This window comes from Arachis ipaensis, chromosome B7 (assembly GCF_059453495.1).
Source record: "Arachis ipaensis isolate K30076 ecotype BB chromosome B7, ASM5945349v1, whole genome shotgun sequence".
Lineage (NCBI taxonomy): Eukaryota > Viridiplantae > Streptophyta > Magnoliopsida > Fabales > Fabaceae > Arachis > Arachis ipaensis.
Genome location: NC_142442.1, coordinates 143,196,542 through 143,221,916, shown reverse-complemented (window position 1 = coordinate 143,221,916; position 25,375 = coordinate 143,196,542). Strand labels below are relative to the sequence as shown.

Genomic DNA, 25,375 nt, shown 5'->3' with positions numbered 1-25,375 from the left:
GAATACAAATTATATTAATTTATATATGTAAAATTTTAATATATATAAGTATAAATTGTATATTTATTATATGCAAAATATTTATAAATATAAATAAAAAATTATTATTAAACAAGTGTTGACAAAAAAAATAATAATATTTGTTGAAAGAAAAGTCTAGGAGGCATTAATTTTTGTGTTTTTTGGCTAACACTTAACTATCAAAACAAAAGTAAGTAATTTTTTACTATTAGATGTAATCTCACACCATTAAAAATACTATTGATGACGAATCGATAGTTACAAAACACCAAAATTGCTGCCCCTAGCATTCTTCTTTGTTGAATATATATTATTGTTCATTTGTTCGTAAATAAATAAAACGTGAGCAAGCAGTCATATATGAATGGTGCCATGTTGAAACTTGAAATAAACGTCCGCAGCCATATATATGTATGTATGAATCTGGTTCGGAAGATATGGTTTTCTTCATATCCTATCGTCAGTTTGATTATTATTGTTCCTTAATTTGGAAAATTAAAGAAGCAATGGCTATCCAAGTCTTCGTCCTCTTCCTGCTGTTGCTCTCATCTTGTTTTGCGCCGGCAGCGGCCAAAGACACACTGTCACAAGGCTCCTCTCTTTCCGTCGAGAAGCCAACCACCGACATCCTCGTCTCCGCCAATGGTGACTTCTCCGCCGGATTCTTCCAAGTCGGCGACAACGCTTTCTGTTTCTCCGTCATGTTCACAAGGTCACAAACACCCACCCCAGTTTGGATGGCCAACCGCGACCAACCCGTCAACGGAAAATCCTCAACTCTCTCTCTCTTGAAATCCGGCAACCTTATTCTCATCGACGCCGGAAGAACCCCCTTCTGGTCCACCACCACATCCTCCTCTTCCGAAGTGCACCTCAAGCTCAACAATAACGGCAACCTCCTTCTCCAAACTTCACAAGGAACCGTCCTTTGGCAAAGCTTCGATTCACCAACGGACACCCTTCTTCCCGGTCAAAAACTAACTGATCAAGCTTTCCTTCTCTCTTCAAGAAGCACAACAAACTTCTCCTCAGGTTTCTACAAGCTCTTCTTCGACACCGACAACGTCCTCAAGTGTCTTTACAAAGGCCCTAACATCTCCAGCGTGTACTGGCCAACCCCCTATAACACAGCAAGTACTAACGGAAGATCCACCTTCAATATTTCAAGAATCGCAGTCTTAGATTCTTACGGAGCCATCTTATCCTCCGATGGCTTCCAATCCAACTCCACCGATTACCTCGCCAGACTCCACAGAAAGCTGGTCATGGATCCTGATGGAAACCCGCGTATATACAGCTTCAACCAGAATCGTAAGATGTGGGAGGTAACATGGCAAGCCATTAACGCAGCTTGTATGGTTCACGGCCTCTGCGGAGCAAATAGCTTGTGTGCTTATCATCCTGTTAATGGCAGAACTTGCTATTGCATGCAAGGATTCAAGGTTAAGGATCCCAATGACTGGACCCAAGGATGCGTCCCTGAGTTTGATGAAGAACAACTCAGTTGCAGTCGAAAAAAGAACGCATCCATAGATTTTGTGATTCTTCCAAGCACGGAGTTTTATGGTTATGAGAGCAAAGTTTACAACGTTGCAAGCTTGATACAATGCCGGAATATATGCACGCAACTTTGCGATAATTGCAAAGGTTTTCAACTCAGTTTCAATACCATTCGAGCCTATAATTGTTACCCTAAAACAGTGTTGCTTAACGGAAGAGATTCTCCTGATTTCAGTGCAGACACATATTTGAAATTGCCGAAAAAAGCTTTATTGTCTTCCAAGAAGCCTCTCAAACATTCACCAATGGAATGTTCTTCTCGTTTGTCTCAATCTTTGGATAGATTCTACCAGAAACCTAGAAGAAACTCCACGTTGAATTTCTTGCTCTGGTTCGCCAGCGCGGTAGGGGCGCTTGAATTGACAGCAATCTTGGCTGTGTGGTTCTTCTTGTTCAGAACCAACAAGCAACCTGATCATGAAGATCAACGGCTACTCCTTTCCGCTACGGGATTCCAGAGATTCAGCTATGCTGAGCTGAAAAGAGCGACAAAAGGATTCAGCCACAGCCATGAGATTGGTCGAGGCTCCGGAGGGGTTGTGTACAAAGGAAAACTAGACGATGATCGTTTTGCTGCCATCAAACGCCTCAGCAGCGACGCGAATCAAGGAGAAGCTGAATTCCTAGCCGAGTTAAGCACCATTGGGATGTTGAACCACATGAATTTGATTGACATGTGGGGTTACTGTGTTGAAGGGAAGCACAGGGTGTTGGTTTATGAGTACATGGAGCATGGTTCCTTGGCAGATTATCTGTCTTCAAACACGCTTGATTGGAAGAAAAGGTTTGATGTTGCAGTTGGAACTGCAAAAGGTCTTGCTTATTTGCACGAGGAGTGCTTGGAATGGGTGTTGCACTGCGATGTGAAGCCGCAGAACATTCTTCTAGACTCCAACTTCCAACCCAAGGTTGCGGATTTCGGGCTCTCAAAGCTTCTGAATAGAGACGAGCGTGGGAGTTCTGGGTTTTCAAGAATAAGAGGGACGCGTGGGTACATGGCTCCAGAGTGGGTTTACAATCTTCCAATAACTTCCAAGGTGGATGTTTATAGCTACGGGATTGTTGTGTTGGAAATGGTGACTGGGAAGAGCGCTATGGAGACTCATAGTCTTGATTTGAGTAGTCGCGGAATTGAGCAGCGGCGGTTGGTGACGTGGGTGAGTGACGTCATCAACGGTGCTCCCAAGACGGAGTTTTGGGTTGAGGCTATTGCGGATCCTAAATTGGAAGGCCAATATGAGACCTCGCAGGTTGAGGTTTTGGTCAAAGTGGCTTTGCAGTGTGTGCAAGATGACATGAATCAAAGACCCTCCATGAGCCAAGTGGCGGAGATGCTTCAGCCCCATGGAAAAACTCTCCTACTTTGTTAGTAGCTATTTTTTTAGGAAACGATGAGGAGCCAATGAAATATTTGTATAATGTGTATAATAGAGATTTAGAAAGTATTAGAGATATAACTATTAATATTACAGCGTAAGCTTCTCGAATGAGTGGTATTATAACATGGTGTTAGAGTTCTAGATTCAAAAAGTCAAGAATTCGATCTCAATCCTGGAATGAGATATTTATTATTCCTAATACCCAAATAGTTATTCTGAATATTATGGGTGATGTTCATTTTGTAACTCATATAATCCATTGTACACACTGTATAAATAAGTCATTGGCTTTTTAACGGGACTCCTCTCTTTATTTATTTAGAGTACTTTTGAGTTAGTTTAATTTTATTCAAATAAGAGGTAATAATACATCATTAGCAAGGTAGATGATCACTTACATAAAATTGTCTTATCAATTTTTAACTATCATTTTGATATCAAAATAACTTTATGTAAATAGTCATCTATTAAAAATGCTTGTTTACATGTTAATAACAATTCAAGCATGCATGTGAAAATATATATTGTCCTCACCAACTTTGTTCACTTATTTGTGTTTCTCTATTTTCAATTTTCGCACCAATAAGTACTCTCATCTAATATGTAAATTTGAACTTTATAGGAAGAAGTTTCCAAAACTATTTCTCATCTAGTATATATAAGCTTCAACTTGAACGCTAATAATGATGATAAAGACTAGTATTATTCCATGTGATGGCACGATGATGGTGGGTGGAATAGCCACCATATTCTCCGTCAAACATGTGTAAGTGGGATGACTCTTTGATTTGAAAACCATGCACGCGCACTTAAATAATAAAATAAATAATGGAAAAATTAGGACTCAAGTAGCAGTAGCTACTAGCTAGTAATAATAATAATATTAGAGAAACTCTTCGGAACTAATATTTTATAACTAATTTGCGATCAACACGTAACATAAACAAAAATGAAATTGAAATTCTTAAAAACAGAAATTCAAGTTTTTAAGAAAATATATTTTTAGTAAATTTTTATATTAGATTTATTTTGCAATTTGTTATAATATTCACTAAAATGAACTGTTATAATGTTAATTATCTAACATTAATAATAATACAATATGCCAACTAGTTTCCCTACCTAAAACACACTATTGTTAGTTTCATTATTTAATCTGATATTCCTTAACTACTATTTCGTTCATAACCGACGTGCGCTGCTGGAGCCATATATATGCAACCAATACATGCACTGCATTGATATCATTATCAACATTTTAATAGGAACATTATATGTTTCGATAAAGACGAAACTGGCACGCCCTATGGGTTAGATATACAGCAACTTGACAAATGGCAAGTCATCAGTTCGTGAAGTTGGTCAAAATCTGTGGCTAGCCAAATCAGGATTTATTAAGTTTTAATAATATATTATTGTACAATTATATACATATGAGTAACATTAAAAATGGATCCCCCAAAAATTTTTAGTCGAATAATTTAATTTTTAAAAAATTTTAATAATTAAATTAGTTTATAATTTATTATTTTTTAAACAAATTAATTTTTATATTAAATTTTAATAAAAAATTAAATAAATCACTGTTATTTAATAAAAGATATAAAAAATTTTAATTTTTTTTTTAATTTTTGTATAAAAATCCTCGATAAAAGAGAATAATATAATATAAAAATTAATTTTTAACAAAACAAAAATTTAAAATTAATTAAATAATTAAAATTGGTTAAAAATTAAAGTGTCATACTAGATTTGGAACATATATATATATATATATATATATATATATATATATATATATATATATATATATATATATATATTTTGCATGTATTAATAATATAAAAGTTGATTTTTTATTTTTTATTAGTTAATTTTAATATTAAAATATTGTGTATTTAATATTTTTTAAAATTAATTTTTTCGCACGTTCACACGTTAGTCATTTCATCCACCTTGGCACCTTGTAGCCTCTCGAGAGCCTTTTTTTTTTTTTTTTTTTGTCAATAATCTGACTTCTGATCTCTATGCATGTATATTATTGCCCGTCCAATACGACAATGGTCTATTAGTCTTAGCTATTATTATTATTATTATTATGGACAATTTTGTGGCTGTGGTTTATATACATTGCTTTGACTCACGGCTCATCTTTTAAGTTATGGAATTAAGAATTGTGTTATCCCTTAATATTGCAAATGGGATGTTATCCGTGACTATGGGGTTTGAATTTTTATTTTAATTATATGTCAAAAAATTGGACAATTCGATATCTAGATATTTAAGTGAAACATTGAGTGTTAATAAATCGGATAATTTGATTTGAGGGGATGTTTTTGAAAAATTTTGATTCTGTAAATCAGAAGATATAATTTAATTGTTGTTTCGTATTGTTTGGAGTCCTTGAGTTATATCTCAGCTTTAATTTGAGTCCTTCTATCCTGAATATGTTCCGAATTTTGTTGAATATCAGGTGAGTATAATATCTGTAAAAAAAATTTCGACACTCAAGTCAATAAATAAAAAATAATTAATTATCACTTCTCTGATTAAATCCAAAGCCAAACTCTTTCTTGTTTGCCTCTAATGGCTTGATATATAGTTAAATAATTAGGGTTTTTCTCTTCCTCTCTGTCTCTTATTGAGTACTGATTTATAAGAGTAGTTAGTAAGTGGAGATTTGGTAGTCGTTTTAGGTTTTAACTTAGTCACTGAGTTATAAGTTGTTGCCGAGTTATAGTAGAAATTTAGTAGTCTGTTTCGTTCAAATAAGCCAGTTGAACTTTATACACAATGTATAACTCGGTGAGGTGTTATATCCCCCAAGATCCAGTTGACTTTTTGAGAGAGTTGAAGTAAATAGCTGTGAGGGGGCAAATTTGAAATATGTCTTTTGTGAATTACTGTTGTCATTAATATGACATGATGTTCTGGTTATTTTGTCAAGGCCATTTGATCCGTTGATTTGTAGTAGTTAAACGCTTTGATATATACGAACGGTGGGATTTATATTCTTTGAAATCATGCTGGTGTTTGAAAACTGTTTTGGATAATGGGTAATGTGATCAGTTAAGTTGATTGTGGCAGTGAAAAAGTTGGTGGTACAAGTGAAAGAGCTTGAAATGTCATTATCTACCAAGAAAACTGAGCTATACTAAGTGTTTTTTGCAAGGCTTTGATCGCGTAGTTCTACAGATTAAGACCTTGTTGGCAAAGGTTGATGTGAGTGCAATGGATGTGACGAAGATGGTCATGAACGATGAATTGGTGGACGATGAGGTTTTGGAGGAAGGGGTAGATGATAATGCTGTGCAACCCCAAAATGATGAAATTATACAAATTTGAATTGTTAGTCGAATAGTTTGTTTTGTTTTGTGTCGACCATCAAGGTCGGTTAGATAGTTAATTTGAAATTTTGTTGGATATCTGAGATATAGACTCGTTTGATAAGTAATTTGTTTTGCATGCTAATAGACGTTAGATATTTTTGTTTGATTTAATGTGCTACATAGCTAAGATGTTTGATGATTGATAAGATAATTTGTGAAAATGAAATTGATAACATAGACATCAAATGAAATGTGTTACAATAGTCATTCCTACGTGAAAGGCAGGCATGAGGTGGGATGCCTCATTAAAACCTCTCGAATAAAAAACCTAAGGTGAAAAGAAAATTAGAATAGGAAAAAGAGTGCATCATTTAACCTCAACTTTGTTCTACTTAGCTGTGATAGGAAAAATAGTATATCCTATAAAGATGAAGCATTTTATGTTCCAGGGAGATTGGTCCCGTCTAGAGTTTCTAATTTGTAAGCCCCCTTACTGACTACTTGTTGTACTCGGAAGGGTCTTTCCCATGTGGCTGCCAACTTCCCTTGTCCTTTAGGACTCCTAGCATCTTCTATTTTTCTGAGAACTATGTCATATTGTTGGAATTGTCGAGGTTTAACTCGGGGATTGTACTTGTTTTGGATGAGGAGTTGTATTGAGCGTTGGTGTAATAAAGTTGCTTTTCGATCCTCTTCAACTGTATCCAACGTTGCTCTCCTTGTAATGTCATTGTCCTCATCATTGTGATTATTTGTTCTGAGAGATCTATGTGATATTTCCATTAGAATCATTGCTTCTGCTCCATAGACTAATCGAAATGGTATTTCATTGGTGGTAGATTGTATAATTGTATTATTACTCGAGAGTACTTCTGGAATAAGATCGGCCTATAGTTCTTTGGCCTAATCTAGCTTTTTATGCAGTGCCTGCAAGACGACTTTGTTAGCGGCCTCTGCGGACCCATTAATTTGTGGATGTTTAACAGAGAAAAAATGATATTTAATATAAAACTGTTCTAGAAATGAGATTATATTTTTATTAGTAAACTATCTACCATTGTCAGAGACTATTTCACTAGGTATTTTAAAACGCCATATGAGGTATTTTCAAATGAAATATTGTACCTTGTCTGAGGTTATTATAGCATGGAGTTGTGCCTCTATCCATTTTGAAAAACTATCAATAGCTACGAGTAAAAATTTTATCTGCCCGACTGCTATTTAAAATGGGCTGATGATATCGAATCCCCACCCCTGGAAAGGCCAGCTTACCTCTGAAGCATGCAGGAGTTCGGCTAGCTGATGTATGGTAGGAGAATTCTTCTTGCATTTGTTGCATTATTTAACTTTAAAGATACAATCTCTTTTTATGGTGGGCCAATAATAGTCTACCCTTAGTATTTTGGATGCTAAGCTCCTTCCACTGATGTGATTCCACAGACCCCTTCATAAGTTTCTCGTATTATGAGGTCAGTCTCCCATCACCGAGACATTTTAGTAACAATCTCAAAAATCTCCTTCTATAAATAACGTTGTCGAGGAGGATAAAGAAAATAACTCGGCATTTAAAAAAGCTGTATGTTATCCATATTTGGTGGGAAAGACCTTGTTATAAGATATTTCATGTAAGGTTTCCTCCAGTTCACATCCTGTGAAATAATACAGATAGACATAATGTTGATACTTGGTTCAACCAAGGTTAGTTATAGGAGTGTGGAAGCATGTTTTTTCTTTCTTATTGTTGCCAATTTAGATAAAATGCCAGTTCTATTGTTAGGTTCTCTAGGTATGTGAGTTATGTCAAAACTTTTGAAATTTAAAAGTAAATCTTTTACCGGGATTTAGTATTGCTCTAGCAGGGGAACTCTGACTTAGTAGTTGCTTGTGATTTGCTGCACTACTAACAAGGAAACACAGTGAAATGAAAGATTATGTATATTTAATTCATATGCTAACCTTAGGCTGGCTAATATGGCCTCATATTCGGCTTGGTAATTACTCACCGAGAATAAGAACTTAAGGGATTGCTCGAGGATATATCCTTCGTCATTTGTCAAAATAATCCCTGCTTCACATCCATCTGTGTTGGAGGCTCCATCTACGTGAAGTGTCCATTTCAAAGGTCTCGATGTTGTATTGATGTTGTGAATAGAGGTGGCAAACGGGCCTAAACCTGCTGAGCCGGCCCGCGTAACCCGCCAAAAAAAGTGGGTCGGGCTGAAAAATTGGGACCGCCAAATAGCAAAAGCCTGCTTAACCCGAACCGCATAAACCGCAGGATTCCCCGCCGGGCTTAGTTTTTTTTAGTAAGGGGGTATTTTTGTAATTTTTTAACCAAAACCTAACTTCCCCCAACCTAACTTACAAGAGTTTGAAGATAAAAATTGAGTGTTTTGGATTATGTTTATGTTACTTTTGAGACAATATTTATAATTATGTTTTGGATTATGTTTACTTTGCTTTGGAGAGAATATTTATACTTCTGTTTTAGGTGAAAACTTGGTTTATAATTATGTTTATTAGATATTTATAATTACAAAGACTTTAATGTTTGTGAATATAAAAAATATAATTTTTTTATGCTTTTAGAAATTATAAATTTATCAATATGTTGTGAAATTATATATATTATTTAGTAGTTAATAGTAAAAAAAAAAAAGGAGCGTTGGCAGGCTTAGCCCGCCAACCCACAGTTAGGCGGGGCGGGGCGGGCTTTTGGCGGGGCGAGGCGGGCTTCCCCGCTTACCACCCCAACCTTTGCAATGAAGTCGACTAGTATTTTTGGCTTCAGTGCTCTTCTAGATTGATACTGATATCGAACTCAGACAATTCGATAGACCACTTTATAAGTCGTCATGCCAGCTTGAGTCTCGTTAGTGCTTGTCTCAAGGGGTAGTCAGTTCTAACCATGGTAGCATGGCTTTGAAAGTAGTAGCATAGTCGCCGAGCTGTGATTAGCAGAGCTAGCACCAATTTTTTCAACTTCGAGTATTTGAGTTTAGCATTTTATAAGATTTTACTGACGAAGTAAATTGGGTGTTGCTTTGGATCTGTTTCTGTGACAAGAATAGAGCTAATAAAATTAATAAAAACAGAAAAATAAATATGTATGCTACTACCTGCTATTGGCTTTTGTAAGACTGGAGTAGTTGTTTGAGTTGTTGAAGGTTTCCTCGCAACCTAAGGTCCATTCAAAAGTTTAGTGTTTTCTCAAGGTTTGAAAAAAATTGTATGACTTGTTAGCTAGCTGTGGGAGAAATCTGAATAGTGTTGTGAGTCGTCCAATGAGCTGTTGTACTTCCTTAATTGATGATGAGATCTTCATTTCAAAGATAGCTCGACACTTACAACGATTTGCTTCGATTCCTCGAACGGTTAACATAAACTTGAGAAATTTACCACCTTACACACCAAAAGTGCACTTCTCACGATTCAGCCGCATATTATATTTTCTGAGTTGAGTAATGGTTTCATGGAGATCCGAGTAATAAGGGCCACCATTTGAGGTATTTGTGACCATATCATCAACTTACACTTCCATATTTTTGTCGATATATTTTTGGAAGACATTATCCATAAGCCTTTGATAAGTGGCACATGCGTTCTTGAGTCTAAATGGCATGACCTTGTAGCAGAAATTCCCATGGTTGATAATGAATGCGGTTTTGTTTTGGTCGAGGGGATCCATCAAAATCTGGTTATAGTCTGAATAGGCATCCATGAAACTTAATGTTGCAAAGCCTTCTGAATTACCCACCTGCCTGTCTATGCATGGAGGGGGTATGTGTGGGTAGGACTTGTTGAGGTTTGTAAAATCAACACACATTCGCCACTTTTTCAAGCTCTTTTTTACCATAACAACGTTAGATAACTATGTTGTTAATCGAATTTCTCGAATAAACCCGATAGCAAGCAGTTTTTGTGTTTCTGCAAGAGATGTCTCCTTCTTCTCAGGTCCCATGTTGTGCTTTTTCTATTCAATGGGCCAAGCTTAGGTTCGCCTCCTGCGAATCCACTTGAAATACAATTAATTATACCTCTAGGTTGAGTTGGTTAAGGCCCATTGTCTTTGGCTCCTGTATTATTTTCCTGATGCCCTTCATGAGAGTTGGGGTATGGTGCCAATTTGTTGACCCATTCGACTACATATTTGTCTAACATCCCCACATATTTGTCCAACATCCCTTGCTGAGCTAATCACGCAAGCAAGTCTTTAGCTATCACACAGTCATCGATGGTATTCCCGAATTTCTGGTGGAAAGCACAATGTTTAGTCTTGTCTACATACTTCTGGTCTAGCTTGGTATGTTCCTACCTTTCTTGGTGGTTTGATAATCTTTGCATGGAGGATCTCTTTGATAATGTCTTTCCTCTTTTAATTAAATTGCGTGTAAAAGTCAAACCGAGATGTTAATTTGAACAGCTTTTTATCATCCCAACCACCTTGGTGCTTGCCATGCTTATCCTCGTCTCTAGGTTGAACTTATCTCTTGACCTTTTGAGCTTATTGCAATTCCTCTATCTCAATCTGTCCAACTGCCTTTTCGCATAACTCATCCAAAGTCTCAGGTTTGGCCACAACAATTGTTTCTTGTAACTTCCTTGGCCGAAGACCGCTTTTTAGAGCGTGCAGATGCACATCTGGGTTGAGCTTAAGGATCTCCATTGCAACCTTAGCAACCTCATCATCTAGTCTGAGGCTTTCATGTTGTTCCTATTTGATACTGCTGAGGTAGTCAGAATCATGGACGTATATCTTGGACGCTGCAAAATTGTTGATGAACATATCAACGAGCTCGTCAAAACTTGATACAGAACCTACAAGCATAGAAAACTAAACCAAGGCAGTACCATCTAAAAAAGTAGAAAAAGAACGACAAATTATAAGGTCAAATGCACCGTTTAAAAACATCATCAAGTGAAATTTTGTGATGTGAACACTAGGGTCGTCGAAACCCTCATAAGGCTTCAAAGTTGTAGATAGGGTAACATTTTTAGACATCTAAAAGTCCATGATCTTTTTTGAGAATGGATTTGTTCGCTTTTTAGACTTCGTTTGGATAATTTTTACTTCCTTATGATCCTCCATGTTATGATCATCATGGCTATTTCTGTTCTCAACATTCTTCAGATCTTCTCCATCATTTTGGGCATTTTGCTTTTGATTTTGTAATTCATCCATTCTCTAAACCTCAGCATGTAGTTTTGCATTTAGTGCCAGCAAATCGTCTTGGGTTGGAGGATGTGTTGGTTCTTCCGCCACAGTTCAATTCCTGCAATATAGGGTTAAGAACCAATAAAATAGATAATAGTGAGGTTACTAAAGTTTGGCTCTACGATGGGTGTCAAATGTTTCGTGCTGCCTGGAGCTCCCAAGTTATATCTCGACTTTGAGGGAATAGCTTGTCCTTCTATCCTTAACGTGCTCCGAGCTTTGTTGAATATCGGGCGAACGTGATACCTGCAAAAAGGACTCTGATGCTCAAATCAATAAATGAAAAATAATTATTAGCACTTCTCTTATTAAATCCAAAGCCAGTCTCTTTCTTGTTCGCCTCTAGTAGCTTGATACATAGTTGAATAATTAAGAATTTTCTCCTCCTCTCTGTCCGTTATTGAGTGTCGACTTATAAGAGTAGTTGGTGAGTGGAGATTTGGTAGTCATTTTAGATTTTGACTTAGTCACTGAGTTATAGGTTGTTGTTGAGTTTATAGGAACGCATCAGTTGTAATGAATTTTTTTTTTCAAAAAATGGAGGGTACAATTGTTTGTGTGTATTGGTGGCTGACTCTCTTCAAAAGCAAATTTTTTTTACCACTCAAATGGCCTTCTAAAAGTGATATTTCATTGAAGGGATGTCAATGAGTTCATTCAATTTGGTTGTGGATAGATATGTATAAGAGAAAGGAACAATGGATGCATGCATGACATGTCCCCGTTGCCATCAAATCGAACGGTTCGACTTCCAAGCACAGTCTGAACAGTCCGATATTGTCTTCCTCTCAAATTGGATGGTCAAATTTTGGCGAGCTATACAGCACTATCCTACACTTTTGTCAAACACCTCTGACTCCGAATAACACTGCTAATTACGTCTCTCGCTCCAATATAAAAATTAAAAAGTGTTGACTCATCTGTCCTTGTTATTTTTATATAAATTTATATTTTTTATTTTAGGCTTTGAACCTTCGACTGCCCAATGGATTGCTGCTTGCACAAGGCGGAATTCAAACTCCGACACTTGCTTAAGCGGACGAGTGAGTTAACCACTCGACCAACCTTTGATCAAACACGTCTTCATTTTTTTTATTTTTTTTAACACCTTCATCTCTTTTTTTTTTTATATATCCGAACAACATATAGTTTTTTGTTTTTGGATAGGTTCCATTTTCTTTCTTTCTTTTTCTGGGATAGGTTTCATTTTCTTTGTTAGGGTAGCTTTCGTTTTCTTGTTTTGGACTTGGTTAGGTGGCTTTCTTTTGTAGAATATTTCTTTCATGAAGGGGCATTAAGAGTATCCACAACGGCTTTAGAGTCCGTTTCAATTTCAACCTGTCTCATACGCAGATCCCAAGTGATATTGAACCCGTCATAAATGCCCAAAGTTCTCCTTTAAAGGCTGAACATGCTCCTATGTTTTCTTTTTGTTGGACGGAAGTAGTGAATTTCTGTAGGGTTCAGGCCTTTTGGGGTATTAGGCCGATTCATTGTACCAAACACATTTCTAGGCCTCTTCACTCTAACAAGTCCATCTATTGCTTCTATTGGGCTGGCAATGTAGAAATATATTCTGGATGGTGACCGTATTCGCCATTTGTTGGTTTATCGATGATAGCTCTTAGCTCCATGGATCATGCTAAACACTTGTGAACACTTGTAAAATGATAGCACTATCAATGAGCTAAAAGTTTATACAAAATAAAAAATAAAAACTGAAGGTTATGTTGCCAAAAATCTGTTAAATTAGACTTTATTTGGTTAGAATCTCGTAAAAGGAAGATGTTTTCCATTTTATAGACTAGGATTTGAAATAAGAATATATATAAGTCATTTACTTAAAAGACAAACGATGGACTGTGAAATATTTTTCATATCTAAAGTAAAATTTAAATTCTTAATATTTTAGTTAAGAGACCAAATGATGAGTCATCAAACCAGACTCATGTCATTATTTCCTTTATCAAATTAAGTGTCTATACAACATCAATCATGGAAATAAATTAACAGTAAATGACTAAAATTAATAAGAAAGATATCATCTCATTATCTATTCACTGAGTAACAAAATCATGAAGTAATCGACTGGAAAATGAGTTGAGATTTATTAACTGTAGTGTATAAGAGAAAAATTGAAAACTCAACGCAATCTATCAATGTTGAGAATTGATAGTTTGCTAGCTTCCTGCATGGATCTCCATGGGAACTATCTTTTTTCCAAAGTCAACATGGAACAACTTAATTCAAGAAACTTAATAGAAAAATGCTCATGGCATTAAATTCTTACCTACAATCACATGGCAACCGTGGAATTTTAATAAAAATAAGGCTTCTTGAATGGATGAAATACACTCAAACATAAAAATTATGATGAAGAAATCATTCAAAACAACTTTTAAATTACATTAAAAAAAATACAATCATACACAAGATATTATATGTGGGGTATGCAAGCAACTACATTCATTATTCATATTACAAAGAACAGAGATATTTTCTAGGAGAATTATTCAGCTACATAAACAAAACAGGCACGTAGATACACTGATAACAATGAATGTCACCAATTATTATAAATATTTCTGAAGCATCTCTACCACTTGGCTCATGGTGGGTCTTTTGTCCCTCTCATCCTCTACACATTGCAAAGCAACTCTAGCCAAAGCTTCCAACTTATTTTCATCATAATCACCTTCTATGGTGGGGTCTAAGATTTCACTAACCCAACCACAACGAAATCCCATATTCTGTTTCTCTCTCAGCCATGCAACCAGGTACATATGTTGATTATTCTCTACTCCATCACTACTAATCCCAAGGTTCTTGGTTGCGCTCTTTCCAGTGAACATTTCCAACACAACAATTCCATAGCTATAAACATCAACCTTGGAGGTTATTGGGAGGTTCAAAACCCACTCAGGAGCCATGTATCCTCTTGTTCCTCGTATCTTGGAAAAGCTAGAGTACTTATTAGTGTCACTTCTTTTAAGCAACTTGGACAATCCAAAATCAGCTACCTTGGGTTGAAAATTAGAATCAAGAAGAATGTTCTGTGGCTTTACATCACAATGCAAAATCCAATCCAAACACTCATCATGAAGATAAGACAAACCTTTGGCTGTACCCAACGCAATCTCAAACCTTTTGGACCAATCCAATCTATTTGTCCTAAGATTCTGAGCAAGAGAACCATGCTCCATGTGCTCATAAACCAGGAGCCTGTGTTTCCCTTCAGCACAGTATCCCCACATCTCAATCAAGTTCATGTGATTGAGCCTTCCAATGCTGCTCACTTCAGCAAGGAACTCCTCTTCTCCTTGATTCGCTTCCATGAGTCTCTTCACGGCCACCACTCTTCCATCAGAGAGTACACCTTTGTATACAATCCCCCATGCACCCTTTCCAATCTCTTGGCTAAACCCTTTGGTGGCTTGTTTCAGTTCAGAGTAACTGAATCTCCTAAACCCTGCAAAGCCTAAGTCATACACTCGTTCATCTGCACCAGAATGCACCCTAAACCTTACCAAAAAGTACCAAACCACAAATATGCACAGCATTTCAAATATCCCAACTCCTCCAGCGAACCATAACAAGAACTTAACATATCTGCTCACCTGCCCTTTGATATAAATCCTCTCAAGTTGTATTGTTTCTGCACCCACAGGACAATCAAGATTGTTGTGTCTATCAACGATTGAAACTTGATCATCTTGAAAAGAATAGGTACTATTGACCGGCAGTTTCAAAAGAAATTCAGCATTAAAATATGGGATTCGATATGCATTCCGCAACTGAACCTTGACATAACAATTGTTGGTACCAGAGGCCTTGTTATAAGTGTACTGAACGCCTTTGCAATCGCATAGTTGGAGGCAGAACTCCTTACACTGATCTAATGTGTAATTTGTCATGAGTCCATAATCATAGCCATACAACTCCACGTTGCTTATAGATAAGAACTGTGACGACGACCCACTTTCATTGTTCTTGCAAGATACAGAAAATCTGGGTTCGCAGCCGTAAGACCAATCATTTGAATACTTCATCTTATGACCGGGAAGGCAAGAGCATTTAATGGCAGAATCAGTATGGTAAGTGCACAAACTATTGGGCCCACAAACGCCATGGATCCTGCATGGTCTTGCATATGCTTGCCACGAAACATACCAGTCATCTTGATCACTGCTACGGCTATAAACACGAAGGTTTCCATTAGGATCAAGGGTCAACCTTCGCTGGATGACGGAACCGTGATCGGAAGTGGTGAAAGTGAAATTATCTGAGGAAATGAAGGTGCCAAGAGTGTCCAAGACAGCAACTCTGCTGCTGTTGTAACTACTCCTGAAGTTGGCCCAGTTCAGATTCCAAGGATCTGGCCAGTAGATCCCTGAAACTTCGGGGCCATTGTAAACAAGACGAAGAACGTTATCGTTGTCGAAAAACAACGTGTACAAACCAGTGGACTTGTTTGTCTGACTTTTCGAAGAGATTACTTTGGTGAATCGGGCGAACACTTGCTCAGGAAGAAGAGTATCCGTAGGGAAATCAAAGCTTTGCCACAACACGGTGCTGTTCATGTTGTTGTTGTTGCCGTCACCGTCCTCCTCCGTTAGAACAAGGTTGCCGGTGTCATACAGAACCAAATGCACGGTAGAAGACGGCGATGAAACTGTGTCTGTTGACCAAACATGGGAATTATCGGCATCCACTAGAACAAGGTTACCATTGGCGAGTAGGGAGAGCTTTGATTTCTTTCCGTTGACTGGGTCGTCACGATTTGCCATCCATACAAGAGTAGGGTTTCGGGAAAACCAAACGCCAAAGCAATAAGCGTTTTCGCCAATCGCGTAGAAGCCAGCAGAAAACGTGCCCTTGGGTGACACTATAACGTCGTTTGGTTCATCTACTGACATTGATGAACCTTGGATTAGAATGCTATGGTTTCTTGTTGAACATGAAAGCTTTATCGACAATAGGAGAAAAAATATTAATGTTGATATATTGATGATAGCCATGGACGCTGGTTAGTGTCTTTAATTGGGCTGATCAACATTGAAGCACCAAGATCGATATATATACAGAACAAGTTTATGCAGGTGTCATAAGTGATCATCAAGTTGCATTATTTAATTTAATTACGAGAATTATTGTACGTTGACATCTTAGCTATATTGAATATTTAAAGATAAATAATTCAGCGGTATTATTCCGCATCAGCAAGACTGTGACATTCCCATAAGACTTTTTCAGTTTTTCTTGTTGAAAATTTGAAATACCATGGAAAATGAATTTGTTCGAAGAAGGGTACGGTTGTAATTCTACAATCACCAAAAATACATTAATCAGGTGTGGAGGGTTTAGATATTTTTATTAATATACAATTAATAGAACACGCTACTTATAAAAATAAAATAAAATTAATTGAACATTTGATCATGTTACAATAATGGTGTCTTAGGTGCATTCGTATTATTTTAGTAAAGGACTATCACTTTCTATATTTATATACTATTAGATTGGGATGTGTACTGGGGAAAATAACATATGGAATTCAAACATACGCACAAAAGATATGTCACTAGTTCCATCATTATTTTACTCATATACAGCTATAGGATATAGACGCCAAAATGATCTAAAGTTGATAAAACATCTTGCAAATAATAAATAAATGTTGTAGTCAATCCTAAACATTCTCATTCTTATATCTTCCTGCTTCCGTAAATATATACTAAATAGTAAATTTCTAGTTGATAAGTTACTTTATTGTTTTATGTACTGTTCCAGTTCACTAATAAAAAGCATCCAAAAATGAATTGACAAAGATAGGTCCAATTCTCTATGGTGCATAAAAAGATTTAAGTTGGAAGAAAAACTTGCTCTGATGTTACAGGCTATAGGCTATAGCAACATTTGCAGATACAATCCACTAATAAGAAAAAATAGTATAAGCCAACCTGGTGAGTGGTGACGTTGGTCTTAATTGTTGAAGTCTTGAGTTCTCAGGCGCAGCCAATGGCCCACACAACATTGTACCAGTTTTCCACTCTCCATGACCCAAAAAAAAAAAATCAGTTTTCCACTCTCCCTTGTCCCTTCGCAGTTCCCATTTGGCTGGGACTAATTTTTAATAACCCAAATCAATTCAAATGGAAGATATTTCATAGTACAATATGTGGATTTAAAATCTAAAGCGTTGTGAAAAATTGACCGTAAAAGAATGGAATACAAGAGAATACTAAAGATAATTGTACCTAAACTAATACAAATTTCAGAATCACTGAATCTACAAATGAGGGTCAGCACTCAGCAGCATATGCATATTCCTTCAGTATATGTTACTCTTTCTTTTACCCTGAAACTTTGGGTTTTACAAGACAGAGCAGCAGTGAATATAATATAACAACACTATAATTTTGATCAGCCACGTATTAGGGCAGCATTTCTGCTGTATTCTGCACAATAAATCCTACGTAGTCCCCTCCCCTCCCTAACCCTAGTCACCTTGTTTGTTGGTGCTGTTCTCAATATCATCAGGGACATGATAAGTAGAAAGGAAATATGTACTCTGATTTCTTTGCAAGAACCTGAAGCATAAAGGGATACTTAGTTAACCCCAGGAAAATATAGTATTTCACTTCAAACAAGGAAGAAACCAATGATACCTTAGAATGTCAACTAATTGGGCTTGGAGTTCTGTCATCGACTCCTCTTCAATGCTAGCATGGGACAACAGCTCAGGCAACTTAACTTCAAATTTAGAAAATTCGTACCAGCCATTAGAAACCCATATCATTAGTTAGTACTTCTAATAATAAAGTTTTGGAAAATGCAAACTTATAAGAACTGAGATAATATGATAAACCCTTATGCAATGCAAGGCTATGTTTGAAAGTTTCCATTACAAACTGGTGTAGAAGTGAGTCAAGATTCCAGGAGTCATGCCAGATGGCCAAATAATTGGTCATAATATAATACCTTTCTGTTTAACTCACATTGCAAAGACAACAAATGTATAATTCAAAATAATTGATAAGCTTCTCTAGCACAGATGATGAGCATACCAAATAGACGTAACAAATGCTCAGCACCATATACAGTGGAAGGAGTGGTATTATCAGGACATGCTTCTTGGTACTGTTGACGCTCATTCTTGTACAAAAGCTTCACCGGCAGTGCTTTATCAAAGTAACAACACAATCCTTTCAAAATTTCTTCAACTGAATCTGATATCCTACGTCAAACATAAGAGTAATAAACAGTAACAATAAGAGCACTGTAAGTAAAATACAAAGACAACACCCCAGAAGTCAAGTGCAGAATAAATCAAGAAAATAATTCAATTTGCCAAAAAGACAGAAGAAAATAAGCAGGCAGATTTTAGGGCAAATAAACAAATCTTGATGGAACTTGCTACTTAGTCATGATTTTTGAGTGTTAAACAACAAAAAACTATATCATAATTAAAAAAAAATTACCATTCTCACTTTTTGATGACTACTTCTAAGCGTAATGATTTATAATGTGTCTAGAACAAGGGCTTTTATTTGTAGTAGTAGTAGTAGTGTTGAATACCATGTTAAAAACCAAAAGCTACCATCTAAACTGCTCAACCTACCCATTTCCCACCAAAATTATTCTGAAATAATAATAAAAATAATTCACCACACACTCTGATTTCCAACAGAAAATGTTTAAAGATAATGCTTAAGGGTGGGTGCTTCAGCATGAACTTACGAGCCACATTTCTTCAATCTGTAATCAAAATAATTCTTCATTATGTCATTCACATTAGGGGTGCGAGGAAGTTTAACAAGCTGCAGCAAAAAAAACAATAAGAATAAAAATACCGGTCCAATAATTTCAAAATGACAAAAAGGTTTCTACTGTTTGAAGAAAAATTGTGTTGAGTAACAATTATATCAACTTGCTTGTAAAGGAATTAAGACAAGGGTTCAACTCTGTAAATAAAACTAATATAATATAAAATAATAGCACTACCTTGCCCAGATGGGTGATAAATTCACAATCATCAACTAATTGCTTCCTTAGAGTTGGTGGAATCTGAATGCTGACAAGCTTGTCAGGAGGGACCTCTGGTTTTTCCTATCAGTGAGCAAAACCTCGAATCAATTAAATTATACCATATAGCCAAAAGACTTTAGAAGCACCATCTCCTCATCTCACCCCTCGGGAAATATGAGATAAAAGTTACATATTTCCATTCCAACTAATTTGAATGACAATTTATGCTAATGCACATTTTACATGAAATTCAAAGATTTGCTGGTGCTCAATTAGTGCCCTATATTACTTAAAATGAGAGTGCAAATCAGACACCAAAGTGTACAATCAGTGCCATACACATTAAAATTCAAAATGATGGTGCACCTTAATTGGAGTTTCACTCTTTCGTTTCCTGCCTCTGCTTTCTGCATTGCAATTTTTCCCAAACAGGTCAGAGAAAACGTAGGGCAAAGACTAAGTAAAAGTCCATTTGAAACATATACACATGCGGTAAAAACTCATAACGTCCTTGTATCCATGATATAAGCTAAGGTAACTTAAATAAAAACAAGAAATCCATTCAGCATATCTTAATGAGAAAATGACAGCAACTTTTAGATCACATGCAAGGGATTGTGCATGTTCCTAATGTTGTGAGTGAGAGCCCCGAATTGTGGAAAGTGAATGCCGAAAAAGGTTAAAATTTCAAATAATGCATATATAAACAGCCACATGTTACTCTTAGGTGAGAAAAAGAAAGGAAATACGTACCAGTTGGTTCTATTATGACAGAAAATGGATATCCCAAAGTTATTAACACACGAGGCCCAAACTTAAGAATCCAAAGGGGTAATTGCTAAATTATCAGGAGCTTAATAGCTGCCGGTAGCCCAGATTTAGTACGAGCTATGTAAAGTGTAATTTAGCTATGAGTAGTTAGTGATGTATAGAGTTAGCAGTCAATGTATGCAGCATATAAACCCTGAACATACTCTACATAACTGAGTCTCATATTGAAATTCACACCACATTTTGTTACATATAAAGTAATATCAATTCATCTATGTGAGGTTTCCAGTTTGTGAAGTAACGTTGCGAGAAATCGATCCTTACAATCTCAACAAGCATATTACTTCAACAAGCATATTACTTGCATATAGGTATACTGCTATAAGAAATTAAGAATTATAACGCAATGTACATTGAGTCATATGCATCTCACACTAGTATACTACTCTAAACTCTAAAGTCATCAACACTTAAATTAAGTCATGCTGCAAAAGCATTGAAGAAAGGAGAAAAATAGTATAGCAGAGAATTTCAGTGGTAAGTAGAGCAAGGAAAAGAAATATCTAACCATTGTTAGGAGTCTTTGGTTTGTTGAAGGATGCACGGTGAATCTTTGTACTTTTGTCATGACCAAATTTCTCATCAATGGCGAGCTTTATCTGCATATTCTCCTCTGTGTCTTTCATCAAACAATCAGTTGCAAGCCATTCATCCCAGCTGCATTTAATAATAAAAACAAACACACAGAAACGTTGAGAAAACCGAGCTCGCAGTTGGTGCTGATATCTCGAGTAAGACGAGAGAAAATCCCCACCTTTTCTTCCAACCCTGAAATTGAAAAAACAAAATTACCAAGACATCCAAGAAAAAAACAAAATTGAAAAAAGAAAAGGAGCTAAGAAGAAAATTATGCTTACCAAATAATGAACAAAACAGCGCCACTGGCCCTCTTTGAATTCGACCTGCCTAACCTTTTGAAAGAAGACAAACATCTGAGTTTATTTGAAAGTGTGGAAGAGAACAAAGTAAGGGTAAGAGTGTGAGTGAGTTGGTTCACCTTGGCTTCGTAAAATCGACCTTTGTGTTTAGCGAGGACCTTCTCGGCGACGGCGAACGGAGGCTGGGATTTGGAGCTGTGAGTGTGTGTTGGCGTCGCAGAATCCATGGCGGAGTCTTCAGCTTCCCTATTTCCGTTACATGTGTTGGAACTTGGAACTCCCCATTTTTTTTTTTTTTTTTGCACGCACTCGCTCTGAATCTAAATCTCGATCTTCTCTTTTCGTTGGTTCTGAGTTTCTTCTTACTCACTCGTTATTCAGTATTCGCTACTCAAACGGATTTCTTTCTTTCTTCCTAAATTCCTGATTTCATTTCTTCCGCATCTTTCGGGCTGTAAGAAGTAAGAACATAACCATAAAAACCCCGCTTCCTGTGGGAAATAAGATATTATTATTATTATTATTTTGATGTATTTTGTAAAGTATACTCGAATAATCACATTCGTTCTTGGGATGATTATTCAGATAGCAAATGTAAAAGATAGTTATTTTAACTAATGTAATGTTATATAATTAGATACATATATAAAATTATTTTATACTAAGAATGAATTAAAATTAAATTTTATTGTTATTATCTCTGCTAATATAAGTCAATTAACGAGTAAGTATTAAGCTTATAAAATTAAATTATCTACTCAAGAAGTTACAAATGGCTGGGCAATGGAAACTTAGCGTCCGTTTGGAAACTTTAGAAGTAGCTTTTTTTTACTTTTGACTTATAAAAAGTAGTAGTATTAATATCGGGTGCAATTTTTAAAATCAAATTGCAACTTTCTAAGAAGCTATTTTGGAGCTTATAGAGAAGTTAAAAAAAATGACTTCTCTCATAATACTTCTACTTTTCATTAAATTTCTTTAAAATAAGCACTTTTAGAATTAAAAATCCAAACACAAATAAGTTACTTTTAACAGAGTCATTTATTGTTTAAGTTATTTTATCAAAAAGAGCTTAATTAAGTTAGTTACCCAAACTGGGCCTTAGTAGCGTTTATTTTGAGATACTAAGATAGAGATTGAGAGACTAACACTGAGTATTATGTTTGTTGGTTCAGAGACTGATACTAAAATTTTTGTCTATGTCCCCAAAATTTCAGTATTTTAATACCTCTAAAAAGTAGAGACACAGGGACTAAAATTTTTAAAGATGAAGACTGAAACTTTAATAACATTTTATACTTAAAATACTTTCATTTCAATTAATTAATTCCAATTTTATTTTTGTATAAATTAAATTAGAATTTCATTCTTGTTTCAATTTCTGTCTCCCACTTTGTACCAAACAGAATACTGAAATTTATTTCAATCTCTGTCTCTTAGTCTCTGTCTCTTAGTATCAGTATTTTCGTCTCTGTCTCTCCATCAAACGCTACCTTAAGTTTGGTATACGAAAAATGTTAGGAATTGTCAAAAATTTATTATTTTTTATCATCAGTCATTTAAAAACATGATATTAGATTACTAAATTAAAAATTTAGACAAAAAAAAATTGAATTAATAATTAAATAATAATTAAAAATAATAAATTCTACTAATCCTATCATTTTTCTTTATTTATTTATGAACATCATATTTCTACAAACTTCGTTAGCAACAAAATTGCGCTATTAAACTTATGAACAATTATCAAACTTATTTTATCATTTTGTTTGTATATTTTTCCTATTGCGATCTTTTTTTGACTACGATAGATTGATATTAACTTTTGGGTACAGCCCAGCATGTTTGTTATTAGAGAAATTAAAGGGGGTCAATCAAGAAAGAAAAAGACTAGTGGCTTTGTCATTTCAATCCAAGGTCCATCAATTAATTTCCGGAATTTTAGTTTGTCAAGCAGTAAATACTACACCACCTTTGAATATATAGGATACAGATCTCTCGCTTAATGCTAAGCGCAGAGCACAGTTCTACTTGCTTTAATTTGTATTGATTTTTCATGGTAACTTTAGAATATAATGATGTAGGGTTGGTCTTGTATGTAGAATTGGCCTCCAGCTTATTAAGCAATAAGCAGGTATCTTTAATTTGTAGTTTCTAGTGTCTTATTATAAGCAGCTTGGCAATAGTGATATACTGATATTATTGCATTGTAGCCATTATAGATTTAATGTTCATTTTCTTCATGCATGCGCACCACCCCATTTGGTTTGTGAGGTAGCGATTGTGATCCATTTTCTGAGACATGCTAAAAATTATAAGTTGGCAATGCTTAGTGGATGTCATAATTGACACCAAATTATGGTACCCCGTCCCTAGAAGCATAGCATTCTATTTAATAATGAAAGCGTGAATACACGCTCCAATTCGTAAACATTCATATTTTTTTTTCTTTATATTTTTCGGTCTTTTTTGTATATTTTTTTTTCTATCGTCATTCTTTTATTGTTGCTGTTGTTGTTGTATTTTTTTTTCTTTCTAATAATTTTGCAGGATTAATTTTTTCTTCTCTTTCTTTTGGTTTTATTCCTTTTAAAAGAGTGAAACAAGAAAAATTATGAAAAAATAAAATAAAAAGAAGAATGTGAAGAAGAAGAAGAAAAAGCAGCAGAAGATGAAAAGAAGAAAGAAGAAGAGTTTTGAATTATACAGAATTTATCTGGATAAATAACACTGAAATTTCTTAACAATAACACATAAATTTCTTAGTTTTTATACCAAAATTTTGCTACAAAAGCACAAAAATGTCTTTTTCAATGCTGCATTTTTTTCTTTCTTTCTTTCTTTCTTTTTGTTGTTGCTCTTATTTCTTTTTTTAGGAACATTGCTTCTAATATTAGACTTGAATGAACATGTTTGTAATGTATTGTAATCTTATTTAGTTGAATGAATGTAGGTTCGTCATCTTCTTTGTAACTTTACAGCATTATATATTTTTTTCTTCTTTTTTGTTTGATTTTTTCATATTTTATTCTTGTTAAGAGAATAAAATAAGAAGAAACACAAGAATGCAAAACAAGAAGGAAAATATGAATAAGAAAAAAAGATGTTGATGATGAAAAAGATGAAAGAGAAGAAGAAAAAGAAGAAGAAGAAGCAGAAGATGAGGAGGAGGAAGAGGAAGAGGATAAGTTTTGAATTATGCAGAAAATTCTTAAAAATAACACAAATTTCTTAGTTTTTACGCCGAAATTATTCAACTACAGAATCATAAACTGCTAACAAATTATATTAACTAGATTCAAACCACACTTCAACTACTTGATTCGATTTAAAACAATAATTTAATTCGCCCTAGTTCAATTAATAGTCTAAACTTGAATCATTCCTTGTCTTCGAAAACGAAATATCTAAACTCTGTTAAATTAGTAAATAATTAGTGAATAAATTAAATTTTAATGAAGGAAATTAAAAATGTGAATATTATATTAAATTAGAATAGAGCTCATTAAAACGAAAATTTTGACATTAATTTCAAAGAATTTGACTTGAGATTGGGCCGAACGAACCGAACCGATTGAACTGGACTCAAGGCCCAACAAGTCAGCCCAAATAACTAAAGAAGAAGCATTCTTCTTCCCTTCATTCAGCATAACGCTGAAATAATGTTCATGGTGAAGGCGAAGAAGACATAACCCTAACACCACATCCAAACTACCATATCTTGCTATGCCGAATTTCGATCACCGTACCATTTGTGGCCACGCGACCACTGCGTCGAGCTCTACGAATCTACTGGAACAATTTCATAGGTAAGCCTCATTCTCACTCTAGTTGCTCTATCCCTTTGATTTTCGAAAACCTTGAGCGTACATGTTGAGAATTTGTTGACTTTGATGTTATAGGTTTAATTTAGCTTGCGGAACTTGTTGGTTTTAGTTCTTTTGGTCCGTGGGTACGGCAAGGATCCTAAACCCTAGTCATTTCTTATTTTGATTATGTTGAATATTGAGTTTTTGGGTATACGTACATATATATGTGTTAGGTGTGTATGTATGCATGATATGGAATCCTTGGAACCATTAGAAGCTTGATTTGAGAACTTGGTGGGTGTCAGAGTTGAATTTTGGAAATTGA

The 25,375-nt window shown here is 35.3% G+C and overlaps 3 protein-coding genes across 3 annotated transcripts; 1 reads left to right on the top strand and 2 right to left on the bottom strand.

Annotated features, from left to right (window-relative positions):
- Window positions 1–371: 371 nt before the first annotated feature.
- On the top strand, window positions 372–3,256 carry LOC107606391 (putative receptor protein kinase ZmPK1). The gene has a single exon (XM_016308459.3). It carries the CDS (start codon window positions 435–437, stop codon window positions 2,949–2,951), a length of 2,517 nt encoding a protein of 838 aa, XP_016163945.2. The 5' UTR covers window positions 372–434; the 3' UTR covers window positions 2,952–3,256.
- A 10,636-nt stretch (window positions 3,257–13,892) lies between these two features.
- Window positions 13,893–16,533, bottom strand: LOC107606390 (putative receptor protein kinase ZmPK1). Its single transcript, XM_016308458.3, has one exon. The coding sequence runs from the start codon at window positions 16,520–16,522 to the stop codon at window positions 14,078–14,080; it is 2,445 nt and encodes an 814-aa protein (XP_016163944.1). The 5' UTR covers window positions 16,523–16,533; the 3' UTR covers window positions 13,893–14,077.
- Window positions 16,534–17,687: 1,154 nt separating this feature from the next.
- Window positions 17,688–21,734, bottom strand: LOC107606389 (MRG family protein). Its single transcript, XM_016308457.3, has 10 exons — window positions 21,361–21,734; window positions 21,221–21,274; window positions 21,118–21,131; window positions 20,872–21,020; window positions 19,899–19,939; window positions 19,509–19,613; window positions 19,245–19,324; window positions 18,572–18,741; window positions 18,173–18,257; window positions 17,688–18,094 (listed from the first exon to the last, which is right to left on the bottom strand). Exons 1-10 carry the CDS (start codon window positions 21,466–21,468, stop codon window positions 18,004–18,006), a joined length of 897 nt encoding a protein of 298 aa, XP_016163943.1. The 5' UTR covers window positions 21,469–21,734; the 3' UTR covers window positions 17,688–18,003.
- Window positions 21,735–25,375: the final 3,641 nt, after the last annotated feature.

Coding starts and splice junctions, on each gene's coding strand:
- LOC107606391 (XM_016308459.3), top strand. CDS start 435: ATGTATGAATCTGGTTCGGAAGATATGGTTTTCTTCATATCCTATCGT.
- LOC107606390 (XM_016308458.3), bottom strand. CDS start 16,522: ATGGCTATCATCAATATATCAACATTAATATTTTTTCTCCTATTGTCG.
- LOC107606389 (XM_016308457.3), bottom strand. CDS start 21,468: ATGGATTCTGCGACGCCAACACACACTCACAGCTCCAAATCCCAGCCT. Junction 19,614..19,898: donor AGAGTGAAACTCCAATTAAG/GTGCACCATCAT, acceptor GCTCACTGATAG/GAAAAACCAGAGGTCCCTCC. Junction 18,258..18,571: donor GCATTTGTTACGTCTATTTG/GTATGCTCATCA, acceptor CTAAATTTGAAG/TTAAGTTGCCTGAGCTGTTG.